This window comes from Osmia lignaria, chromosome 6 (genome assembly GCF_051020975.1).
Source record: "Osmia lignaria lignaria isolate PbOS001 chromosome 6, iyOsmLign1, whole genome shotgun sequence".
In the NCBI taxonomy this organism is placed as follows: Eukaryota; Metazoa; Arthropoda; class Insecta; order Hymenoptera; family Megachilidae; genus Osmia; species Osmia lignaria.
The window spans coordinates 1,023,793-1,043,313 of record NC_135037.1 but is presented as its reverse complement, the minus strand read 5'-3'; the positions used below and the strand labels follow the sequence as shown (position 1 = coordinate 1,043,313).

Genomic DNA, 19,521 nt, shown 5'->3' with positions numbered 1-19,521 from the left:
TAAATATCTCAGAGGGAAAATTAAATGAATAATCAATTATATTCGGAGTTGATGTTTTATTAACTGACTGATCATATAAGTAAGGATATCATATAACAGAGTACATATAACCGTAAAACAGGAGGCAATAAAATTTATTCTATTTGGTTTGTTAATAAAGAATCTATCATTAGGTTACATTTATATTTTACAAATTAATTATGTTAAATAAACTAGTGAATATTTTTTGTAAACTTCTAGGAAGTCGTTTAAATGCTGTTCATGATATAAACAGTGTTTAAATTATTTTACAACCTCATTAATGTAGGTATAGTATCAATAGGAGCTTTTTTTTATATGAGAACGGATTAATCTTTTTTATATTACTTCTTATCGCAAAGGTTGGTTTGGCATACGTCCTATTCGGTATGAGTCCAAACATCAGGAACGGATTAAGGTCGTATACCGAGGAACCACTGTATATACCTCATGTACTTCTGTTTTGCTGAATTCAACGTATCGTATATATATAATACAAAATGTGGGAGTCGGGGATTTAATTTAGCCTAACCTAACCTAATCTGACCTAATCTATCTAATCAGTGAATTAGGTTGGGTTAGGTTGGGTTAGAATAGTTGGCTGACGGCGATCAGACACAGGAGCTGAGATTCAAAATCATTGAAATTAGTTAAATTTGATTTTTAAGCCCACCCGTTATATGTATACAGTAAAAGCTAGGCACGTGCAAGAGAGATTGGGACCCAAACATTGCATATGTATGTACAAGAGAGGCGTATATCCAGCTAAGGCGAGGAGTCGATTTTGCGTCCGTACACATCGTTTATATCCAGCCGAGGTGTCGATTCTATGTTGTTTATTCTATTATTATTGTTTATTTACTGTGTTGCGGCACAACCTCATCTTTATCGTTAGCATGTAAATTACTTTAATTTTCAATAAGAAAAAACTATCTGGTTTGATGGAAATCACGGGTTTTTCCTAACATCATAAAGCACCTAATTTGCAGTCAATAGTTCCGCAGCATATTCTGAATAAATAAATAGATATAATTCAAACTACATATATCGTGTTTAGTATCATTTTAATAAAAAAATTCTTACAAACGCGTTAGGAAAAGTTTCATTAAAAAAAGGTCATAAATAAAAAAATTTTATCGTTGAATAAGAGCCCCCACAGACTGCAGACTTTCTATCGGCCGATGGTTTGATCGGGTTCTTAATCAGTATGAAGATGTATGCAAGTGTACATATTACAACGATTCGGTATCGGTCGATAAATAAGTTTGATGGGCTACACCAGGCCTGTCCAAGTAGGGGAATCCACTCCTGGAACACATGTTTCGGGCCCCCTTCCAACGCTGCTCCTTCAAGTAAGATGGGACAGTTCTGACTACCGTCTCTCCGTCTTTCCTAGCGGCGGTACTGTCTCCTCGGAGAGATGGTAGTCCGAACCGTCCCATCTTACTTGAAGGAGCAGCGTTGGAAGAGGACTCGAAACATGTGTTCCAGGAGTGGATTCCCCTACTTGGACAGGCCTGGGCTACACGATTGCATTCAAACTAAACTATCTACATACAAGCGGATATGTACTCGGTATTGAGGGCTTCCTCGTCAAGCATTTCGTGTGGAGGGGATAGCCACTTTGCACTTATCCAGGCAATCTTTTATTGTATTTTCGGCCGGTCCCCGTGCTGCTGCATGTAGAAACAGTAGAAAAGCGTCAACAATAGAAAAAACCCATACTAATGCGTACGTTGTCACGGTCGCACATGGATAGGCAGAATTCGATGCAATAGTTTCAACAATTTTTCGAAAATATTTCGAAAACTAAGGCCGAGCGGCGGTTATATGTATAGGAAAACGTTGTTCAAATTATTGATTTCTACAACATATTTAAAAATCAGCGAAATTGGAGGTGCCATCCGTAATCTAAATAATTATCTTGATTTTTCTCAAAGTGTCTCGTTAAAATGATTCATTTGTTATTCGTAACGTTCCACTGTGATTATTTTATCCAATGAAAGGAGCTTATAACAAAGTACCACCTTTTCATCTCACTAGACCCAGAAGAGTAACTTAAGTCCATGGATATTGTGGTTGTGTTTTGTTGCCGATGGAGACAATTTGTTGCGTGTAGAACTATGTAAATACATATTAAATAGGATACTAGAGAACAAATTAAACGCTGTTCATTATGATCTTCAGTGAACTGATATACATATGTATTATGTAAGTAGCACACCCTTTTCGCTGAGAAAAGAGCTGTGATTTGTACCATTTAGCAGTTACGTAGACCACCCTATATAGGATGTATTGTTAGTAAAGCTGTATCTTTAAAACGATTAGAGATAGAATACAATGTTACTGGAGAAAATTACGTAAGTAGTATTATGTCATTACGTTTATGTACTGACCTATATAATTCTTCCTTCATAAATCGATTCCTTGGATTATTCAACGTATCAAATTATGTATTGTGGTTATATGATCGTGAACTGAATATCTCTACATACATACATACATACATATAAACATATAAACATTTATACATATAAACCCCACTCTCTTATCTTTACGGCGGGGACGCTTTTACACATATCTTTTAGATTATAATAGATGTTCGGAAAGTCTATATTTTTTCACTATTATTTTCAAATATAAGGAATTATAATATAGGTACTGTCAGCAAGTACAATAAATTGTAAGAGTCTTTTCACATTGCCCGGTTCTCGTTGACCGGTTGAAAATAAATGTATGTATGTGTTTATATGTATACATACGAATAAGTGAATATACCGGCCGAAAATTGCAAAAAACAAAGACGGACTAATCCTAAACGTTTATTCTTTTGTTTTAAATATTGATCATTAATTGTTAATTTTCATTTGTTGATCTGTTTTCATAAATGGTAATTGTAACGCTTTACGGATGGGATACTTTCTATTCCCAAAAAATGCCCGGAAATGGAGAAAGATAAAGAAAAAATCAACCTGTCCGTTAAGTGTTAAAGTACATAATCTTTTTATTGTTTTAAATTAGAAATATTTATTTACAATAACCAGAGGGGATAGTTAATTATAATAGTTTGATTAAAATATTTACGATTATGATTATGGTTATGATTATAATAGACGATCGATAAGTTCGAATAAATATCATACAAAAGTGTTGTACAATTTTCTGTTCGAATTTTAAACGTTTCTCTAGATATATCATATACTGTTCACAATGGTGTTGGGTAATGAAAATGACTACTTAAGTGGATATAAGCAAAATTCCGTCACCGAATGGTTACAGAAAACAGGACAAACAAAAAATAATGGTAATTTTCCGGATGAATGCATACTTCCTCCATTTATTGTAGGAATACTATTACATTACGATGAAAAAGTGTTATAGTTCATGACAATAAGTTAATTGTGAATCGTTATTTACAATACATCAAATTTAATTGAATATTGTAATTTATGATTATTGAAATTTAAAATCTATGCTAGAAACATACATATTAACACGGCCGAGCCTAATTGGATAGAGCTACCAGAGAAAAGAAAATACTGCAAATACTTATGCACGATTTGAATAACAATTTGTCAGTTTATAGTTAGAGTAATTGAAGACAGGAATAATGACATGTCAAATTCGTGTCCAAAAATTCTAAAAGGACAATCTTTCATGCAGGAAAGACAAAAATATTAATATCAAGATGAATTTGGAAACAATATTTTTATCATTAAATATTATACAATTTAATACATAAATTAAATGAAACTTTATATTCTAAAATTTAAGAATTTGGATGTTAAAATTTTTAAATTTATATTTTGGGATTTTAAAACTTTTGAATTCAATTTATTTATAAAGCCTGGTAACTCTCGAACATTATAATCAGTGACAGGGCCTCTGTTCTCTTATGGAAGCCTACCATGTTCGGTACTGTAGCATTGAAAATTTCTTAAAACTATTATACGTATTCCTCTATTGATAGTGGATCAGCTTCGGTTTTGATCCAAGGTCAGCTAATAAAGTAATATTTTATTTATATTAGAAAATACACTTTGTCCATATTTACATAAATTAAAAGATAATTTAGCCTAAATACACGTATACTACTTTTCAGATTAAAAAAAAAATTAAATTTTTGTTACAGGAAGTGAAAGCCCAGTTTTTGGATTAGAAGGTAGTGGAGTAGCTACAGGTGGAACCTCCCTCAGACTAACATCTCACGAATTACCTAATGAGATTTCAGCTCCTTACGAAGTTCCACAATTTCCAATTGAACAAATTGAAAAGAAGCTCTTAATCCAAAGACAGTTGACCGTCAAGTAAGTAATGTTATTTTTTATGCATACAATAATTATATGGGCTCTGTATCGAAAGAGCGTGGTTCGGAACAAATCAGATAGATCGTAAATTCAATTGTAGACGACACAACGGTACTTGACACGTTCGAGCCTACTTGAGTAAATCTACCTTTATTAGAAAGGTGTCTATTTTTAAGAAATCATAAAATTCTTCGAGCATTGAGATATTCGTATAGTCGTATATAATATAGGCTTTCTTCCATTTGAAGAGAAGTGTAAAAGAAGAACCTAACCACTGTCCTTATTCATCCTTGTTCTTTACGTACGAAGATAGGAGAGTGGGCGGTTGTAACTAACAATAAGATAGATTCTCTTTAGGCTCCTCTTAGGTTTTTCTAAAATTGAAAACAAAAGTAGACTCCTCTCTTCACCTTTATCCTTACTGTTAGCCAAAGGCAGCTTACATTGCATGTGGATGTATATGTATAGTCACATGCAATTTAGGCTTTTTTCTTAATTAAGAGGAAAGGTAGGGGATGGAGTATTTAAATTACGCTCTCTTTGGATTCTTCTGTGGCTATCCCTAGGTTCTCTTTAGGTTCTCTCGAAATTAAAAACAAATAGTAAAAATCTTCTTTCCCTACCTTTGCTCTTACAAGGAGAACTACCCAAGTGTTACACTCACTTATTAATGAAACTTTGCCAGCTTGTAGAGCTCGTCGAGCTGAACACGCCTATACCCCGTTTTGTGGGCAGACGGCTAATTGTTTAAAAGATATTAATAATGTAATTAATACTTACATTGAGAAGTATGACAGACTCACACATACAACTCGCAATCTAGAGATCCACGGTTCAAATCCTTGGTTCCCAACATTTTTTTTTAATGATAATTTGTCTCTTTTTGAATAACTATTACATAAAAATTATCATAAAAAAAAAAAATTTTTTTTGGGAACCAAGGATTTGAACCGAGGACTTTGAAATTGCAAGTCACGGATCTGCTCCGTGGTTAAACACATAACTCGTAATCTAAAGGGCCTCGGTTCAAATCCTGGGTTCCCGTTTTTTTCTTTTTTTTTTTTTTGTTTTTTTTTTAATGATAATTTTTATGTAATAGTTATTCAAAAAGAGACAAATTATCATTTAAAAAAAAACCTGTTGGGAACCAAGGATTTGAACCGTGGATCTCAAGATTGCGAATTGTATGTGTAAGTTTCTCATACTTCAGAATGTAAGGAGTAACTAACTGTAATTGTTAATATCTTTTAAATAATTAGTCGTCTGCCCACAAAACTGGGTATAGGCGTGTTCAGCTCGACGAGCTGTACAAGCTGGCAAAGTTTCATTAATAAGTGAGTGTAACACTTGGGTAGCTCCCCTTGTTAGTCAAAGGAAGCTTACGTTGCACCCAAGTGTACAATGGCGAGCAACTGAAGCTTCTTCTAGTTAAGAGAAAATGTAGGGAACGGACTGTGTAGGTTGCATTCGTTGTAGGCAAAACTGAAAGCAATTGGGAGGAGATTTCTTTTTCGACTTTCACCACTAGGCCGCGTTTACATTGAATGAGTAACTGGGCCCGATAGATTTTGTTAGTATTTAAGAGCGGGAAAAAGAAGAAAACTATCCAGAGACGAGGCTTTTTTTGCCCTTAAGAAAAGCCGGTGCCAAAGCCGGCTATTTGCCCACTGTCAATTCGTTCTTATTCGATTGTCGAATAGCGTCAGTACCGATTGATATCATTGCCTTTAGAAACACCGTCAGTCGTATTACAGTATTGCCTCGAAATAAGCAACTCGCTCGGGACCGAACAGTGGCTTATTACGAAGCAGGTATGCTACATCGTCGATCGCAGGGATGCTACGAATGAGAGATCGTCAAGATACGTCACTCGTAGAAACGAATGAGAGATCCGAGGTAGCGGTAAACGGACCTCACTTTGTGGGCCACTTCAAACAAAGAAGACGGGATAGTGAATTGCTTATTTTGAAGCAGAGATCATTTGCTTATTTCCAGGCAATACTGTATTTTTTAATGGCGTTTCGTGGCCGAGCTGCACCTGTTATCCTGGGCTTGAACCTGTTAAACGGTGATAAATGACCTTGAAAGACCAACATATGTATATATTATAGAGAGTTGGAAAGATTGCGCACAGGACGGCGTGAGGTCAAGAGGTATCCCCCCCCCCCCCCCCCCCCCCCCCCCCACACGTACACTGAGTCCCATCGAAGTTGTCGCAGTGAAGTTGGCTACACATTCACTAACACTTCACACCGCGTGGCGTGAATGTGTTAGTGCGACAACTTCGATGGAACTCATTGTCAGTGTATGTATATATTACTCGTTTTCTAGTTTTACACGAGTTTAATTAGTTTGTAGATGCGACTGTTGCGACCAATAATACGTTTCAGCCAAAACTTCGCGTGGGCTGATGTGGGACATGACCAATCAGACCTGCACGCCTGTTGTACGAACTTTTTTCAGCTTCCTATAAGTAGTAAATTCGTCTGAGAATAGACTAAGCTTCTCGCTGAACGAGAATACATGGCTCTACATACAAGATCCCTTGCCCAACTTACAACGGGTCAGTTTTGAACCAAGGTTATGTATACAGGGTGTCCGCGTTTAAGTGTGACAGTCGCATTATTTCATAACTATTAATGACACAAAAAATTATTTATAAATTCATATTCGTGACTCCTTCCATACAAAATCGCCATTTTTCAGAATTTTGAGGGTTTTTGATTTTTTACAGCTCGGGTTTTCAATCGAAAAATCTGCAAAGGTATTGTAATATCTGTCTCATGAATAGAAATATTTCTGATTTTTCTCAGAATCTTTCCTGCACAAATATAGGAGAAATCGACCAAGAATGTGTGTTTTACATTTTTGCCCATTACCACCTATCCAGATGAGATACAGGGCTGAAACTTGGCACAGACTATTTTTTTCTTGATAAGCCATCGAATGAGCCATCGCAAGTCGAATTTAGTTTGGGAGGTATTTTTGACCATATTAACTGGCTATTAGTTAGATTTCTTGTTTTAAATCGCAGAAAATATTTTGGCGCTTTGATCGAAATATACACATATGAATTATTCGCGAGATAAAGAATAATTATACTTATTTATTTACTTATTGTACTTTTCTAGTTCTTGTTGTTTTCAATTTAAAAATAACTGTGTATGGGACGCCATATTTAATGTTAACATTAATGAAGAAAGCATTAATTAGAAATCAGTATCCTAAATTAATTACATGTGTATGTACTATCTATAATTTCTCAAAGATTGTAGCTTAGCATTTGCTAATTATAGCAAATGCCTAGCACGTAAATATCACTATCACACAAACATAAGAATCGAGTGTGTGAACCATATATGTATATACATGTTACAGTAAATGTAATAAACTGGTAATTATGTATAATTGCTGGTTATTATATACATATAATCACCACTAAATTTGGTAAATGTGATATATTATTGAATATTTATCAAATTAACCGGCGAGTTTATATAATTCCCAACTCGTAACGGTCAGTGTGATAAATATCTTGACTGATTGAGCCAGTAGAATACAGCGCAGTTTTTTGAGTAGTTACTAGTCAGAAGGATAGTTTTTCGTTGGACACTATGGCGCGAGAGATTAAAACCATACATAGATGTGATAGGTTATATATTTAAATCCGACCGCCTTACAAAATTACATATTTATATTAAAATAACCATCTGTCTTATAGTTTTGTCAGAGTGTGTACTTATAGTACCAAACATGGTAGGCTTCCGTAGCTCGTAGACACGCGTCACAATGTAGGAGTAGAAGATCCAATCAAAATCCACATTTTGAAGATATTAATAATAAGTTCCATTTAGGATAAATTTGTACAATGCTTAATTATTAAATATTACAAAATTTAACATATACAGGTTTTTAAATTGCGAAGTTGCAAAACTCAAATTAAAAAAATTTTTAATTTAGTTTAATTTAATTTAATTTCAAAATTTTTTAATTTTAACAATTATTTTCCAAAATACGCTTCGCACGTCCATGGATGTACTTCTCCTAAATATGAATATCATAATTATTATACGTTTTATTTTCAAAATTGTATCCAGAAAACGTGGATTATTCTTTCGTGTATTACTACTATTAATTTCACTAGTGATGCTAGTGGCGCTGTAATTGACTTTTAATCCTTAATGGTGAGGTGGTGTCTGAAGTCTGAAGAGCAACGAAATTTTTAAATAAACGACAATCGAATGTATATTTGATTTTCTCTTACAGGATATTTTCAACTTTGAATAAATGAAATAATCGGGATAAGTCAGACATTTCCTCACCAGTTAAGAATTAAGTAAACGTTTACACATGAGTGTTTTTTGGCAAACTTACTATGCTCCAAAAGTCTGAATAGGATCCAAAAACAGGCGGAAATATTGCAAAATAAATAATAGCAGTCATTTAATTTTATAAATTATTTAAACATTAATATAATTTGGTAAGAACCATTTATGTAGGAGATATGGTAAAGATTGCACTGTTAGAGGTCTTTAGAAGCGATGATAATATTAAAATGTATTTTAGTAGAAAATTACGTCGATAGGGAAATAGTATTGTATAAGTGTATTTATGCGTAATCTGACGATGTACATATGTATACAGTATACAGTAAGGAGAAGGGGTTGTTTGCGACTATCCCTCGCACAATGGTTCGTTTAGTAGTTGGGTAACCATCGTGGTGGCCAGAGCAACTTGGTATGCATCGTACGAGACGTCAATTATTTTCTATCCTGAACGATACATGTTCGCGTGCGATTATATTATGATCGTCAAATAAGCTGTACCATAGCCTTTAGTGACATTACGAGTAGTAATCTTTGAGGTCAAGTTATGTGAGTTGGTTATATCAAATGACAACAATTTTACTCTACTCAAACGAATTGTGTCGATTGTGCTGTAATATTCTCTTTCGCTACACGAACAGAGCACCTAATAAATTTGAAAGAGAATGGGACAGATTTTTATTCCTTGATAGTTAAGCATTTATTTTTCGTTTTAAACAGAATAAGCCATTAAATTAATTTTTATTGCATTGTATAAATTTTATTCCGTAAAAAATATTATTCAATATAACATTTGTCGTTAGTAATATGTAATACTATTGATTTCAGGTTGTGTATAAAAAATTAGTTTCGTGCATTAACTTTTATTCGGGTATTTTTCAATGTAATCCGTTAAGAAAACAAACAATTTTTTGATAATATGCAAATAAATCATGATAATTTATGTTTAGTTTTTATTATGCAAGTATGTACACATGTAATTTCATTGTGATAACACATGAACAATTTTGTTCTCCTTTTTTTTTTTTTTTTTAACAGTTACTATACACATTTTATTACGGTGAGATTAAGAAAGTTTTCTAATTAAACTCGAATATTATACTTAATTCGTTTCTAAAATATTAATTGCAGTTTGTGTAGGTATTGGTCAATAACTTGTTTGATATCTTTTAAGTACGGTAATTACGTAGAATAGAGTGCACCTTACCGGTTTCAATGATCTTGGCATTTACAGTACTGAGCACGATAGGCTTCCCTAGGGAAAATGGCATTGTAAGGGAAGGACACTCAACCACTCACACTCGCACTCACACTCACTTGCAAACGTTTACTTGACAAACTTTTATTCAATATTTATTTAAAATGTACTAATTTATGTAGGTACTGGATTTTATAAAAGTTATATTAACCTTTTTCTAAATTAATCTTGTCGTTAGTATGAATATCTTCAAAATGGTTCATCATCATTTTCTCATTTAAATATTTATATAGGTATTTACTATTTAAGTCTTTAATATTCTTATCAACTTCTTTTCGGGCAGTATTGTACTTTTCAGTCAAATGTGAGAAAAAATATAGTATTTTTAAGAAAAAAGTAGTAGGTATTAAAAAAAAAAGTAATTATATAATAATACGTTATTTGCTTTGTTTTTTTAGTGTGTGTGATTGTTAATTTCTCCTTACCTTTTATCAATTTAAGATGATTGTATTATCAGAACGTACCAACTTAAAAATATTATAGCACGTCAGCTTAAAATATATATACAGTAGTATAATACTATTGTGTATTATAGTGCGGTTGGTAACTTTAATGTGTAGGAAGTATTTACTGATAATGCATAGCTAGTAACTCTTAAGTAAGTACTATGGTGAGTGATGGGGCTCGTTACCCTTACATCGTCATTTTCTCTAGGGAGCTTATCGTGGTTGGTACTGTATGCATGGAAGTACTCAAAACATTAATGTTTATAACATAGGACACAGTTTAAGATCAATGAAATCGATGAGGTGTACCATATTCTACATATGTAAATACCTTACGTATTTATATTATATTAAAAGTCGACGTATTTTAATTCTGTTTTACGATCCTAAATCGTAACAGGAGGCTTGTGTTTATTATAATATTAATAATATGATTAACTTTTGGGGAAATCAAATCAATTACTAATACGATTAAAGTTCTAAATAGTTAAGTAAAGAATATCACACAGTAAAAAAACAAGGATAATACCAATAACATTATTTTAATATTTTTTTCCACTGTTTTTGTGATTCGTCGTTTATTAGTTCGATGTATAGAGGACTCAGGAGGCAATCAGTGTAAGTTATCTTTCATTCAAAAAATATTTATGCCATGCATATACCTTCTCGTTGTCAAAATCATCGATCGGTTAACGAAACATTTTAGTCATAGTATTAAAATTTCAACTGCTAGACAACGCTGGGTAAAAAGGTATTATATAATACTTCCTGCTTGCTAAACTCTTCAACGAACAATCAGTGTAAATCACATGCTATTGATTTTTTTTTTCAAAATCAAAACGTGAGTTCTAATTACATCAATCAGAAATTTCTTGTATCTGAACAGAATTACCTTTCAAATGACACCGAATTAAAAGCCAAAAAAGAAGATTATTCATAATCCAAATGATTAGATTGGTTTCGTTAGAAATGCGGAATATTCGGAACCATTTACTATCACTAAAATGACAATTTTTAACGACTAGAAATCTAAAAAATCGCATTTGTATAGAAAAACAGATACACGGGGGCGTAATATAAAATGGTAGAATATAGGGTAGCTAAGGTATTAGAAAACAGACCAAAGTTTATCGTTTATAAAGGAATTTTAGAAAATAATTTTGCATTTTGTAAAATAAATGTTGCAAAGGTATGAAAAACAAGGCTTTTAAATTTGTCGGATATTGTATAGGACCTTTCATATACATATGGAAAGTAGAGCTGTAAGGGAAGTTAAAACAGGCATGCACATGAATTTGTCCGCGGAGCGCCTATACACGTCGGACTTGTTGCGGGCTATCATTCGGCAGCATCTCTACTCTTACGAAATGATTGATCCAAGTCAGTGGGCGTAACTGTGTCCGCGGGCAGCCTCGGGCGTCCGTACCCGTTTCACTACTCACTGTGCATGCCTGAATCAAAAGAAAGCATATGTTGGATCTTATGATACTTATACCTCCATATTACCGTTTATGCTACTACAGTTTGGCTACAACACGTCAATTAACATCTTTAAATCAAAATGATGATTCAGTCGAGTGAAAATATATTTAGAAAATTGACTTGTTCAAATTTTTGGTGAATATTTTATATAACTTAATATTTTTGAGAAAAATTGGACACTTTTTTTTTAAATCTTAAAATTATAGTTATAATTTTGTATGTACCCAATTTTATATATGTATATGTATTATGTAAATAATGTATTTATTAATAACAGGTATTATTTTCTTTACAGTCCATTTACTAAATAATTAATTAACTTTGTTAACATATCTCGTGACTTACACTGATTGACTTCTGAGCTTTTCATGTATAAAAAGACAAAGAGTAAATGAAAATAACAGAGAAACTATTGATATAAGATAGCCAATTTCTTATACGTTATCAGCGTACAAGTAACAGGCGTAAAAGTACAAGGATCGTATATAAGATGTTCGCTGGTGCGAGCGAATCAAAACGATGGCTCAGGGATAATAGAATACTCTTAAGGTAAATCAAAATGCTCTAACGCTTGTTTACATCCCCTAGAGGAAAATATTTCGCATTATCATTAGAATCTGAATATCTATACGCACTAATGCATATCTATATACGTATGTACATACTCAATACACATGCTGTATGTACTTAGGTAGATTGATCAATTTTATTCTATTAATGAATATATTTTTATTATTTAAAATAATATAAAACAACATTGCTTATGAAAACTATATGGACGAAAGGAAGTACAATACCGACTACTGTAGGAAAAATAACAATGAAGGGGGAAAAAGTTCCCACTGCTCAAGTGCAAATATTTACTCTGGAATGCTTTATTTAATATTTATTTGAACAATAATTTTGAGATTTTATACTCAGAAAATTTAGAATTTCAATTATGAAATTTGAGTTGTGAAACCTCTAAATTTCATTTATACATATATTAATTTTCGAATATTTAATAATTTAAAATTAATATTCATTTCTCTTTAATATTAATTTTAATTATTGTGAAATTAGGATTTCGAGAATTTAAAAAATTCAAGTTTTAAGATTTCAAAAATCAAATTTTCAGGTTTCAAAATTCTAAGATCCAAATTTGTCAATTTTCAAGTGTAAAATATTTCGAAAGATTGATAATAAAGTAAACACTAAAATAAAATTTTTCTGATAATGAGTAAACGTTTTCACGAAACTGATGGGATTTCATAACGAATCCTACTGTGCTCGGCATTGAACACAGGCGAAAGGGTAGAAGAGATTTTGAAATACACAATAACACGGTTCTCCGACAACAAGCTAGTTTATGTTAAAATTATCATTTTTTCGCATTTCAAGCTTCAAATTCGTATATTAAGTAGGTATATATGTATAAATAAGTTCTCGTGAAATACTGACATCTGTTAGTATAAAATCAAAAAGTAATAACATCATTCCACCAAAGTATGCATTTACTTTCCAAAGCTATCTATTTTAAATTCATTTACAACCTTCATCTTCATTCCGAAAATGTATATTAAAAAAGTCATCGTACATTGTCCAAAACTGATCGTAATTAATCGTAAGTGCCTTGATGTGAGAACACTACGCTGGATAGAGCGGGATTTCCTATTCAAGATCAAGAAGTTTGCTTGACTGAAAAAGCAACATCACGTTATTGTGGAGAAAAACATTTTTATTCGTTTCATTGTAGGTATGCATTGAAAATTTCGTTCAAAGTGTCTTGTTCGTATACGTAATTAAATTGCTGTTTGTAGCGTTCTATTGTGATCATTTGATCCGATTTCCATCGAAGGAGTCCCTTGGAATCATTGCAACAAATCTATTTTCCGTCCTGAGTTTCGATTTGCTACAAAAGACCTTAAACCAGCCTATACTTCACTGCAGGACTCTCCACCCTTAAACGACTGGTTTCAATTTAAGCTCCAAACTAAATACTTACATATCTCCCCTTGCTACTTTCGTTATCTGTGCCTGTTTTATTATTTGCTGTGTATATCTGATCTGAACACTGCCCGTCATAATTCTGTCAATGGATACTACGTCCACTTCCCTTTCCTCCACATTTTTTTCATCGTTTATAACCGATTGGAGTTATGTATGTTACACTGACGATGAGTTGCATTGAACTTGTCGCAGTGAAGTTGGCCACGTATTCACTCACCGACGCGGTGTGAACGCGTTATTTGTAGCCAACTTCACTGCGACAAGTTCAATGCAACTCACAAGGGGAACTACTCAAGTGTTACACTCACTTATTAATGAAACTTTGCCAGCTAGTAGAGCTCGTTGAGCTGAACACGCCTATACCCCGTTTTGTGGACAGACGGCTAATTGTTTAAAAGATATTAATAATGTAATTAATACTTACATTGAGAAGTATGATAGACTCACACATACAACTCGCAATCTAGAGATCCACGGTTCAAATCCTTGGTTCCCAACATTTTTTTTTAATGATAATTTGTGTCCTTTTGAATAACTATTACATAAAAATTATCATTAAAAAAAAAGAAAAAAAAAAGAAAAAAAAAACGGGAACCCATGATTTGAACCGAGGCCCTTTAGATTACGAGTCATGTGTTTAACCACGGAGCAGATCCGTGACTTGCAATTTGAAGGTCCTCGGTTCAAATCTTTGGTTCCCAAAAAAATTTTTTTTTTTTTATGATAATTTTTATGTAATAGTTATTCAAAAAGAGACAAATTATCATTAAAAAAAGAAAGAAAATGTTGGGAATCAAGGATTTGAACCGTGGATCTCTAGATTGCGAGTTGTATGTGTGAGTCTGTCATACTTCTCAATGTAAGTAGTAACTAACTTTAATTATTATCTTTTAAACAATTAGTCGTCTGCCCACAAAACGGGATATAGGCGTGTTCAGCTCGACGAGCTCTACAAGCTGGCAAAGTTTCATTAATAAGTGAGTGTAACACTTGGGTAGTTCTCCTTGTCAGTGTACACCATTGTTAACGCAATTTAAGCTTGACCGCGGGAACTAATTTATGCCACTAAATAATATTAGAGTATAAGTGCTATTTTACGAAGTACTTTTATGTCATCAAATTGTATCGAAGTTTTGATGCTTAAAAATCGGACATTTCATATACAATAACCTAGTGTTGTTGTTAATTGTGTATTACAATATCAGAATAAAAATAAATGGTAATTCGAAAAAAGAATCTCTTCTACACTTCTGTTTGTATCAAAATTTGCTAGTGTACTATATTAAAGTGTGATAGCAGTCATTTTTAATGTGTATTAATAGACGTATACGCGCACTATAGATTATGCAACAATCATCAGTTTTGTTTAATTTACTGCAATAGTATCATCACTTCTCTTAGAACGGGATTAAATAGAAAATATTGTTTACGGGTAACAGTTAAGATACTTTGACAGCCTACGAGAACGATAATACTTTTTTAGTATTTACAGTAAATCCTGTCACATTGTCCCTGTTGTTCTACCCATATTGTCCACCGGTTTCTTCTTACGTATATGTGTTTCATCTGGCGCCTATGTTCTCTTCATTGAAGTCAGTCAAGTAACAGCTTCCTTAATGAGAGTTCAGTTTATAATAAAACTATAACTTTATTAATTGTATTTTCTTTTGCCCACAAATTTTTTTAACATATTGTTAAGATGTTTTTGGTTAAAATTTTTTTATGTACAAGGGAACATCCCCAATGCTAAGTTTTTTTTATTCGTCCATATAGCCCAAACTATATCATGTTTGGTTTCATTTTAATGAAAAAAATTGTACCAATATGTTAGAATAATTTGCATGCAAAAAAATCTAAAAATAAGAAAGTTAAATTTGTAGTTTTTGGGTAGTTGTAACGTTGGGTACATATTTGTGTTAGTACACCGATAGGCTGGCACTTTTTCTCGGCTTCTACGGTTCTTATGCCATCCTTCTTTTTTACGACTTGTCGCCGGAGATCAAAAGCCGCTGCGAGGCTCAAGAAATATTATAGCATCTATTCTACCTATGTTATCTATTTTCGCTTCCCAGCTTACGGACAATGTGAGAGGCTTTACTGTAGTTTGTTTTTCTATAATTACATTAATGCCTTATTGAAAGTAAATTTGTGGATTTACATATCGTAGTACATACTTACTGGGAACTTTTATTTTAATGTTGTTCTTTGCTTGTGTACTGCCCTTTTAATTGATTGATGATCAATAGTTTACTTAATACTTATACTTAAAGGAAAATGCGAAACAAAAAAAAAAGAATAAATGTAAATTATCAAATTTTTGGTAAAAAATTAATTTATAATATTTTTACAATGATCTACTAATGGTTAAAATGATGAATAATGAAGTCATTTTAATGTATTATACGTTATTAGAGCATTTCATTTCACAGTTCATTTGACAGAATGATTATTGAAACCCAAAATGTATTATTTAAGTATTTAAACATAACATTTTAGTTCATTCCTTATAATAAGTATCTTTAATATGATTGTAGGTACGTATGAATCTGTTTTTCATGTTAAAGTGTTATACAATATTACAATTATTGAAATATATTACTTATTAGAAAGAAAACATAATTTGATCCAGGAGAAAAACAATTTCAATGTAAATTTTGTTAAAAAATCATTTTGTACAAAGAACTACGATAACCTAAATTAAAAATGCAGTATTATAAATAATATTCCGGTTCACTGATAATTTGATTTTATTGTTGGCTTAATAAATTTTTATAGATTACGCATTTTTTTTCGTCTTATCAATACAGACGTTTCTATAATTCATGTTATGATTCTAATGAAACATTAAATAAACAAACGTGTTAAGAAAAAAGGTTCAGGGCTTTAAAAATAACTAACACTCGGAACATAGAGAAAAGAAGAGTTTACGAGAAATTCATTCGAATATCAATTCGTCGAAAATTCTTTCCAAATAACTAATCTCTTCTAACCTAATCGAAAAACCTAGAAATAAAGTGATGCTTTTATAATTACCGACGAATTTTGAGAAAAGAAAGTTTTAAAATTTTAATCAAAAATATTATATGTATGTATTTAAAATTTTTGATGAATTATTTTCAATAAATTACCATTCGAATATTCGTTTTTGATTACTTATTTTTCGATAAACTGCTTTCAGTGAATTTTCCGAAAGACACGAAAAGAAGTTCTGATAGGTACGTGTGGATCGAAGAATCAAAATTCCGCGACTTTGCCATATCCGGCGTGTCGTCTTATGATGACACCCGTTTGCTGCATTCGTCAGATTTATCATCTTATAATATCCTTGCTAAAGGTGTCAAGACAAGCGGCTTATTCGATTTTAGTGCTCTTGCGTCTCGTGTTAATTTCAAATTTTACATAACTTACCTCTACGCTTCTTATCACCCTTTTTAAAAAATTCGCGACATTATTCTGACTATTGAACAGTTATTTTGTATTCTTTGATATAATTCATCTGCACCAAGGATTCTCAACCTTTCCATAAACGCATATGCCCGAAATTAAAATTCAAGAATTTCGATAGCATCGTAGAAAAGTATGTTCTGCACATAAAAATTGAAAAGATATTATACACTTAATTACATTGCTGACAATGTTTTCTCTTTGTTTCTGAATTAAATATAAATTAACGTCGTACCCTATATTGTCGAAATTATCCATGTACAGTGGTACCTCGGTATACGTCTGCTTTGGAATATGTCAAATTCGGAATACGTACTGTTTGGATGTGACAAATTTTGTTCGGTATACAGCATACATTTTTTGTGTGAATCTTGCGTCATTTTTAAATGATTATTTCAGAGGAACAATTAAATTAATAATCAATTATATTTGGAATTGATGTATTATTAACTGACAGATCATACAAGCAAGGATATCATATAACAAACTATAACCGCAAAACAGGAGGCAATAAAATTTATTCCATTTGGTTTGTTAATTTAGAATCTATCATTAGATTACATTTATATTTTACAAATTAATTATGTTAAATAAACTAGTGAATATTTTTTATAAACTTCTAGGAAATCGTTTAAGTGCTGTTCATGACATAAACAGTGTTTAAATTATTTTACAACCCCATTAATGTAGGTATAATATCAATAGTTTTTTTTTTACATGAGGACGGATTAATCATTTTTACATTACTTCTTATGGGAAAGGTCCTATACGGTATAAGTCCAAACATCAGGAACGGATTAAGGTCGTATACCGAGCTACTACCTAGCTGGCTCTCACGTACCATTAGTGGTACTTAGTACTTAAGTACCTATGTGCACTAATAGCCGAGAACTGTTGATTTATATCATTATTGGTTAAAAATGCACTGTATTCTTAACAAGTCTCTATTGAAAAAAAAATTCAGACTAACGAGGGGAACTACCCAAGTGTTACGCTCACTTATTAACACTAAAACTATCAAATCAATCAAAATGACTGGATTCAAGTTTCTTATTTTAATTTATAAATTTTAACTAGGTATTTTTGCTGAAATGTACGTTGGCTATTGTCGAGATAAAGAATGGATGTATATATTAAATTATATTTCATCCCTTATCTATTTAATTTTCTACATTATTTTCAACAAAAATTAGTGAGCATTAAACATCGGTAGTTCTAGTGTTAATGAAACTCTGCCACCTTGTTGAGCTCGTCGAGCTGATCACGCCTATACTCCATTTTGGGTGCAGACAGCTAGTGGTTTAAAAGATATTAACAATTAAAGTTAGTTACTCTTACATTCTGAAGTATAACAAACTCACACATAGAAACGATTAGCTCTGCGGTTAAACACGTGACTCACAATCTAAAGGTCCATCGTTCAAATCCTTGGTTTTTAACTTTTTTTTTAATGGTAGTTAATAAGTGAGTGTAACACTTGGATAGTTCCCCTCGTAAGAAATTGAATAGACATCACCAAAAATTCTATTTAACCATTGTTGAATACTGACAATGAGTGTAACCATAGTTCGTAATCCCGTCAACAGAATTGTCAAATAATTGTCAGTCGTAACATTGTTCTTCAATTGACTCTGTTTTATGAAAGCGTTGATAAAGTTCCTTCAAGTGTGCATAAAAGTATTTCTACTGCTATGAACGTACATTTCAATCGTTTGATAGTTACAGTGCATAATACGACGCTAGAAGACCTTTAGACGATCAATACGTATTGTCAGTATTTCAGTACTGTCAACCTTATGGAAAGGGTGAGGGAAAAAATCGATGTATTGCTAATATTTCTAATATTCACAAGGTGATTTGTTGAAAATCAAAACATTTTTAGTATTGACAAAGTACTGACTATAAATATTGATCATCTGACAATTATCATTAGAGAATACAGTAGTCCCTCGTTTTACGGGGTACTCTTTGTCCGCGAATTTCCTTTTGCACGAAAAAAAATAGTTCCGTTCTTCTTCGTTGATGCGGTATTTTTCAGACATTGCCAATTTTACACAGTTTTTACAAGAAACATACATATGTTAAGACGGTACAGTCTCTCCTCAACTGAAATAGCCGTTTGCGTAACTGTTGGTATCTGAGTTCGCAGTAGCTGATCTTGCTAAATTCAATAGTTTTTCGAAATACGTGTTATTCATACGAAAATAATTTTACAAATATTTTGAAATGAATATACCAATTACATCTAACAT

General features: G+C 32.3%; 1 protein-coding gene across 15 annotated transcripts in view; it reads left to right on the top strand.

Moving 5' to 3' along the window:
* AMPdeam (AMP deaminase) overlaps positions 1-19,521 on the top strand; it is a 52,149-nt gene that overhangs the window by 16,391 nt on the left and 16,237 nt on the right. For 8 of the 15 annotated variants that reach the window (XM_076688713.1, XM_034318752.2, XM_034318746.2 and 5 more), the window contains one exon: positions 4,151-4,325. In XM_076688713.1, coding sequence (XP_076544828.1) covers positions 4,151-4,325 — 175 coding nt within the window. Of the gene's footprint in view, positions 1-2,297; positions 2,379-3,207; positions 3,323-4,150; positions 4,326-10,361; positions 10,973-12,131; positions 12,386-19,521 lie in introns of those variants that run through there. The other 7 variants (XM_034318749.2, XM_034318748.2, XM_034318751.2 and 4 more) reach the window with 4 other exon arrangements.